The sequence below is a fragment of the Anneissia japonica genome, unplaced genomic scaffold, assembly GCF_011630105.1.
Source record: "Anneissia japonica isolate Jap-2015-1 unplaced genomic scaffold, ASM1163010v1 scaffold288015_len651517_cov191, whole genome shotgun sequence".
NCBI lineage: Eukaryota > Metazoa > Echinodermata > Crinoidea > Comatulida > Comatulidae > Anneissia > Anneissia japonica.
Window position 1 is genome coordinate 408,536 of NW_022751954.1, and position 7,678 is coordinate 416,213.

Consider the following 7,678-nt stretch of genomic DNA (forward strand, 5'->3'; position numbering starts at 1 on the left):
GTATGCGGTAAGGGGATTAGAGTTTAAGACCTGCGAATACCATACTTGCTTTTGTTCTTGGGCACTTTGCTCTTATTACCTTGTCCTTTTAGCATGAAAAACTATTTGAAAAGAGTAGGGGACTGTCTCCTGGTTTATTGGTCATGCTAGTGCTGCTCTACAACTGTAACAGGTACCTAAATATCCTTGTTCACTTTCAACCACTATGTACATTTATAATTAAATTTTACTTATTAATAGTGTTGATTACAATCATTGATTTTTGAGACTGCTTTGTCAGTCTGGCTTCAAGTACATATATAGTGCTTTTTGCAGAAAGCATTACATTCTTATTTTACCCCTGTCAAATGGGTAAACATACCATATTCCTCAGTAATGCAGCAGTATTCTTATACACTGCAAGGCACTGTGCTCAGACCAATACATTCAATGCCTGCTGGGTACTAATTTTTATACGAATAAGCAAGGCTGGAAAAAGTGCACGACCGGCAAGGCAACATGAATGTTCCGGAGGAATTTTGGGGAAACATAATTCCAAAAAATAAACTGTTAGGCTGTATAGAGTACAGATAAAATTTGGTGCTGCAGGTATTTTAAGGAGACAACATGGTAGGAGGCCTGTGAATAATAAAGATGGTGCAACCAGAAATGGTGGTATAGTTTTTTTTGTTTTTTTTTCAATTTGGCCTAATACTCACTGTCCGCCATTGGCATGTATGACAACAGATTCTTTCCCAGTGCTGATGATTCCATTGATGCTGTCCAGGATTTCGTTGTTTACAAGCTTGTAGAGTAGCAGGCGAGTCTTTGGGTCAACAGCTTGTTCCTTAAAATAAAATATATTACCAAATATAATTTTAACATTTTAATTTTGTACGTTTTCCCCACTTATCAACTTGTAGATTCCTGTTAGTGTAAAAAATTGTCAGCACACATAATTTTAATTACAGTATATTACAATTGTCCTTAAAATTTCCCTTCTTCATGCTACTATATGTAAATTTTAATAAAACAAGTAACATTGTATATAAACAAATAAAAATAAACAAAGAGTAGAATGATCCAGCTTATGTCACATACCACTGTAGAATGCTCTTTTTTATCTGCAATTTTTTGTGCTTTTTTCTCTTCAGCCTTTGAGTGTTTTTTCAGTGAATTGTAAACTCTGTTTGATAGTTTCATATCCATACCAAGGCTGTCTCCACTTTGGAAACTTGGTGGGAACTGAAAAAGAGAAAAAAATATTATTTTATATATTTTTACGGTCAGTATAAAACTGATATTATGATTGTTATAGCATAGTTATACTAACAACTGATGTCATTATAAAGGCATGTTCATACTTAAACGATAACGATAAAAAGCTAGAAAAGCAATTTTTCATACAGAAAATGAAAGAAATAAGTTTCACACTACCACGATTCAATGATGATTTATCCTGTACAGGGTAGTTTTCCTATGATTATGATATCATTTGATTAGACTTGTGAAAATATTTTTGTATCGTATACACGATAATTCGTTATCGAGTTGTGCTAGTGTGAAAACTTCTCTTATTTCTTTTATTTTCTCTATGAACAATTGCTTTTTAACTTTTTATTGTTGCAAGTATAAACAGGCCTTTAGATGGATACTAAAAAACCTTGGATAACAAAACTAAAACTAAACTAAATTTTGAATTGCTCATGTTTCAACTAGACATCAAGAAATCAAAAGTACAAACACTTGTTTTTTAAATCTAAAAACATTAGAAGTAATGTTAATTTCCTTTTATTTACCTATTTATTTATTAAAATTCTCATCCAACAGCGGGAAACCTGCCACTTAAGAATGGAACTTAAACTACTTAATACAGTACTACAGTAGAGGTGTTGTTGGTATTGTTGAGAAGGGTTTTTAAGAGTGAGTTTATTCTTCGAGAGAGGCGTTTATTCGTGGGAGGCGTTTATTTTATGTTTTTATTTATTTATTTTTTAATGGATACGTATTTCTTCAAATAAATGCCCCTTAATTTCACTGTAAATGTGAAATTACAACACAAAATTAGCTTAAAAATGTGTTATTGCTTGTGGGTTTGGTAGGAGGTTTATGAGGCTCTGGAGGGGGGAGGGCGTTTATTCAAAGCAGGGCATTAATTTTAATAAATACGGTATATAGGATAAAATTTCAGACCAACTTATACCATAATTTAAAAAAATGAGCAATTCAACTTCAACTTAGGTTTTTTGTCAGTGTTTCAAAGCAAGAATCTCTAAATAACAAATTTAGTATGTCTTGTCTAATGAGAAACTCTTTTATCAGACAATACACTTTTAAGATGCATAATGCGAAAGTGAAAGATTCATAGCTAACAAATAGCAAGATTAAATCAAATTACGACCAAGGTTTGGCTACATATATTAATAATATTAATTTTTGGTTGTTACTTTATCATAAAATTCCCATTCAGACATTGGTCAGTGGATGGTTGTTTTCAGCAACCGAACCTCTGCAGTGGTGACGTCTGCAGGGCAGGGGGAATTCTCCAGACCCCCCTGTCGAGGTCCTCGGATCAAAAATAATAATTTGCCTATCCAAATAACATTATTTTGATTCCAAACCTTTAAAATAGCGTAGTCTAAAATAACGATTTGGGCCATACTAAGCCGTAAAAAAGGCTCCCTGTGAGCCCTACCGAGATTTTTCTTCCGGGACCTCAACCGAAGCTCTAGTCAGCCCTTTGGTTTAGATTCCCCTGTCGGCAAATTTCTGGAGCCACTGCTGAACCTGTGACTGAACTGATTATATTCAACTTCCAATCCTTTTATTATTGTTTTCTCATTGCTGAGTATTGCCTAGTGAAATCTATTAAAAGCAGATATTGGCCCTAAATTGATTTACAACAGCATCATTAAAATTTTTACCTGTTCTACAACTCTGGAAGCATTTCTTCGTCCACAGGTAGCTGCATCATGTTTTGTTGTTATGTTCTTGCCTTGTCCGATGTAGCCTTTCTTTGATGCCAAGGCACTTGGTGTTGCTTCATTAGAAAAAAAAAATCATTAGTTTCACACAATACATGTTTTTCACACAATACACAAATTTGTATACAATACAATATTCATATTTTATTCCTTGCTTCATTTTTCGGAAGACATTGAAGCTTGGTTCTATATGCATCTATGCTTGAGTGAATGTTAAGCTGGAAGCTGAAATACAAGGAGAGCAGAGATGGGAATTGAAGCGAGGACCAAGAGATCTCCACGGTTCAGCACACACACAGTGGCTACCACCAGTTTAGCCGAGCTAAGCTACTCTCAGGTGTTAAGGAATTTATTAAACACATGAAGGGGATTGTCTTCTGATATACACTGACTGACATCTCTGTCAGAAGACATTCAGATCTACTGGAACCACTTGTGAGTCCAGTAATCTTTGAGCCCTTTTATAGTGTGAAGAATGCAGTGTCATATTTGTAATAGGGCATAACCACAACCTTTACCTGGAAAGAAGAGGGACTCCTCAAGATCGTCTGAATCATCATCACTCTCTTCAACTGCAGGATGCACTGTTCTATAATTGTTGAATAAGATTTGCACTGGAAAAAAGCAATATTAAAATCATATCAATATTTATCATAGACACATGAAGATCCAATAAAATTAAGTTTATACAACTACTATATTACATAATATAATAATAATAATTATTATTATTATGTAAGTCTTATATAGCGCACAATACAAGGAAGTTACCTCCATGCACATTACATCACCCAAAAAAAACTGGTCAAGCTCAGTATTTTACTGGTTTGAACAGAAAAATCTGCCAGTAGTGATGTAAGATAAAAGATGTTATGGTATTCATGGCTAGGCTGGGCTTATAAAAAGAGATTTCAGTCAGTCAGACTAAAGGTAATATCTTATAAGACATATCTGGCTTCAGATGCTCCGGTCACTGTATTGATTGCAATAAATTTCTATAATATTTAAATTTACAACAGAATGATGGTTCATGACTAAAAACAATTATCAACCTTTGCTATCCTTATTGTAGTGCCTTTCTTCTTTTGTTAGCATCAAGTCGTGTTCTTTATCAAACTCTAGCTGTAGCATTTGTGCAAGGAGCAGGTCATTGCTTGTGTCCAAGCCATCTTCAATTGATAAAAATTCACTTAACTCAGCTTCTGTATCTCTGAAACAAAAAAATTGGGAGAAAAAATGTTGTAATGATTGGTTAAACAACATAAATTTTATGTGATTCTTCTGTTCCGAAAAAAATGTCGAAGATTATATTTGTTGTATTTTAATGGTCATCATAATCAATTGACCGTAGCCAAGATTCTTGACACCTTTTGCTTCTGTGTTTGTTTGGTAGTTTCTATAATATGAGGTCCGAGATAATTTGGTCTGTATTTCAGCCCTTTAGCTAAAAACACAACGACAGCAATAATGGAATTATTAATTTTTTTTTTCTCAAATCTTGTTTGTTTCAAAGTAAAATTACAAATTATTTTAAAAATATGAAATCCCTAATGTCATTTCTTAAATATATTATAAAAACAAATATTTTAAGTAATACTCTATTATATGACATTATTAATATAATATTATTGAATTATGTTTTTGTGTAATTTTTGTGTTCTTTTGAAGTTATTATTATTTATCTTTTTTTTAATTTATTTTTTTATATTTATTGATTTATTTTTTGAATGGAATAGCACATCGTTTTTGGTTGACAGTGGCCCTGCCGCTTTTACTATTCCTTCGTGCTGATTTGAGTTTTCTTGTAACTTTTGCTTTATTATTTTCCTTGAAATTCGTAGTTTTTTTTGTTTTGTTATTTTGTAAAGCACCTCGAGGTTGTGTCAACGTGAGGCGTTATATAAATCCAGAATTATTTGAATTATTATTAATGTCTTTTTGTATTTTCTTGCCAAAAAAAAAATTTTTAAATAAACCAGAGACCCACGTATCTGCATGGTTCAGTAAACATGAATTAGCATATACACTCACTCTTTGTTAGTTTGTGTTGTAATGGCATTCTCTTCTTGTTTTTGGTAGGTTCTTGCTAGTTCCTCATCCATAACAGCTGATAATGAGCAGGGCACAACATGTTGAGCTGTCACACCCCATGGACTTGTTTTCAACACTGTATTCTCTGCCGGATTCTGCACTACAATTTCACTTTTTATACCTTCCATATTTCTGTTTCAGTATTGCTGAGGTGTTTTTAAAATTTAAATATATTGCACTTAATCTTTGGTCTGATTTGGTTTCTGAAAGAAAGATTTTTCATAAAATTATGTTAAACTTAGCCCTAAACCATGTACTGTAAAGTATTTTATTTGAATGATGAACACCTACAAAATTAACTAACGTAAAATTTGTGCAGAAGATTGTTAGGTAAGTGTGCAGAATCACAATTATTACTTATAGTTAGCTGCGTAGAGTATTCTTCTCCCTTAAATGGAAGACTCAAATTAATGAGATTGAAAACAAAGTCTCTAAAAGCCTTGGTGTCATTTTTAGACTGTCCTTATTTATTCCTTTAAATATACTACAGATTCTCTATTGCTCTTTGTGTTTACCTTATCTGAGCTATTGTAATATTGTCTGGGCTAAAATTTACCCATCCAATTTTCGTAAAAAAAAAAAACTAATTCTTAAAAAGAAGGCCATCAGGATTATATCTGGCACAACACCGAGGTCCCACTCTTCTTTCTACTTCCCAATTATTTTTGCCATAAGTCTAATCTCTCTTTGCAGAACATTTCACTTGATCCAGGTCTTTAATTCATATTCCAAATTATAGGACAAATTACTTTCAATTTAACATTCGATTTTCTGGTCCTAAGTTATGGAACGATAGACCTCTCTCAATTGTTAATTCACATTCAATAAAACAATTTTCAATTAAAATTTAAAAAAACACCTTATTGCCAATTATCAATAATTCTCCTAATCATTTCTTCCCATCCGTTTTCAATCGACTTTCTGGTTCAATTTCTTGTGATCTGTCGTCTTGTCTGTGTTTCATGTGTTTTCTATCTCTGTTGCTTCTTGTTTCGTTTTACTATACTTTTATCCATTTTTAAAATTTCTATATATTTATTTAATTATTATTTTGTTTGCTCCATTTCTGTTTCCAGGCTGGCCCTACACAAGGTTATTGCAACCTTCTCGGGCATTTGCCTTCTTCCCTTCGCATTATAAAAGTTATTTAATATTATTATCGCTGAATTTGTATAATTATTACATTGTATGCCAATTGTTTTTTATATTCTGCAATATTATATTCTCTACTGTATAACTTACTTTTCATTATATTTACATTTCAAGGAAGTAAATAAATTTTCTTTTGAATTTGTATTGAGATACATACCAAAACTAAATTTTTTGCACAATTTGCGCAGATTGTGTTTGCGCTTCATAAACGCAAGGGAAAGGCGCAACATAAATACCCAATACCAGTACCAGTACCAGCAGAAGTGTAGGCTTTTACCGGTAATTTGCAAGGATGGATTTTTGCCTAAAAGAGGGCCACATGGGATGGTGGAAGATGATGCCTCTTCTTCTTATTATTATTATTAATCCTCAAAGTTACTACAGGACTCTTTATATAGGGCCTACATACTACTAGCAAAAGGCCTAGAGCCTAGGCCTAGCTAGTACTAGGCCTAGCCTAGTAGATACAAATACTTTAGTAATATTAAATAAAGGCCTATAATTCTAAATAAAATTATATCAACAATAGACCTTCTAGACTACTAGACTTACTAGGCCTGGATATATTTTTTATGGCCATCTTTAGGCTAGGCTTACACGAATCTCGGCCTAGGCCTTAGCCAATCTGTTTCGCAACTTGCAGCCCGAGGAATGCGACTCTTCCCAATCCAACAAGCTACCCTAGGCTAACCAGGCATAGATAGGATAGGCCTAGCCTAGCACTACAAACAACAGCATGCAGTGACGATAGTAATATAATTCGTAGAGAACTGATAGGCCTGGAGTGTTATAATTGCAACAGATTTAACAGAAATTGCTACTTAACAAACCAGTGCAATAAAAATACGTTACTTACTCTAAATTATCGGTAAAAATAAATGTTTTTTCACGGTCCAAGTATATTAACGAACCAAATGTATCTTGCACAATCACACGTAATCGCACGCTAGGTGGACACTTTTTCCTGAATCACAAATTCTTGTTTTGAATTTACGTCACTGCTATTCTCAAAATGTTGCGTCCACTGCTGTTTACAACGCGTTACCTGGCAGTAAAGTACACTACTGTATAGTTATTTGCCTATATTGAAAATCATCACAGAGATTGACCATAAAAATGGAAGAAAATGTATTGAGTTCTAATATGCACTTAGAAATCGTTCTTTTGTTCATATAGGTTAATGTACTGGGGCCGTACCGTGTCATCATAGGCCCTGGCCAGTGTAAAGAGCTGTCTGCAAAATACCGTATAAAAACATCTATGTATGTAATGAAAAAATGAGCATGTACAAAATACATACAATAACCGTCTATCTGTAATTAAAAATAAATATGCACTGTTTGACAAATTCATTATGATAGTATTGTTATACAATGACTATTCTGTATAGGCCCTATTATGTAGGCCTATTTTGATGGTCAATAAATAAATACAGTGTAATAATGATTTGTAACAAAAACTCATTGCTGTTT

General features: G+C 33.1%; 1 protein-coding gene across 1 annotated transcript in view; it reads right to left on the reverse strand.

Annotated features, from left to right (window-relative positions):
- Window positions 1–7,219, reverse strand: part of LOC117121996 (serine/threonine-protein kinase RIO3-like) — a 14,074-nt gene extending 6,855 nt beyond the window's left edge. The window contains exons 1-7 of the mRNA XM_033267464.1: window positions 7,063–7,219; window positions 4,995–5,257; window positions 4,016–4,173; window positions 3,482–3,577; window positions 2,904–3,019; window positions 1,081–1,224; window positions 699–826 (exon numbers count right to left, since the gene is read on the reverse strand). Coding sequence (XP_033123355.1) covers window positions 699–826; window positions 1,081–1,224; window positions 2,904–3,019; window positions 3,482–3,577; window positions 4,016–4,173; window positions 4,995–5,182 — 830 coding nt within the window. The 5' untranslated portion in view covers window positions 5,183–5,257; window positions 7,063–7,219. The remainder of the gene's footprint in view (window positions 1–698; window positions 827–1,080; window positions 1,225–2,903; window positions 3,020–3,481; window positions 3,578–4,015; window positions 4,174–4,994; window positions 5,258–7,062) is intronic.
- Between the last annotated feature and the right edge of the window lie 459 nt (window positions 7,220–7,678).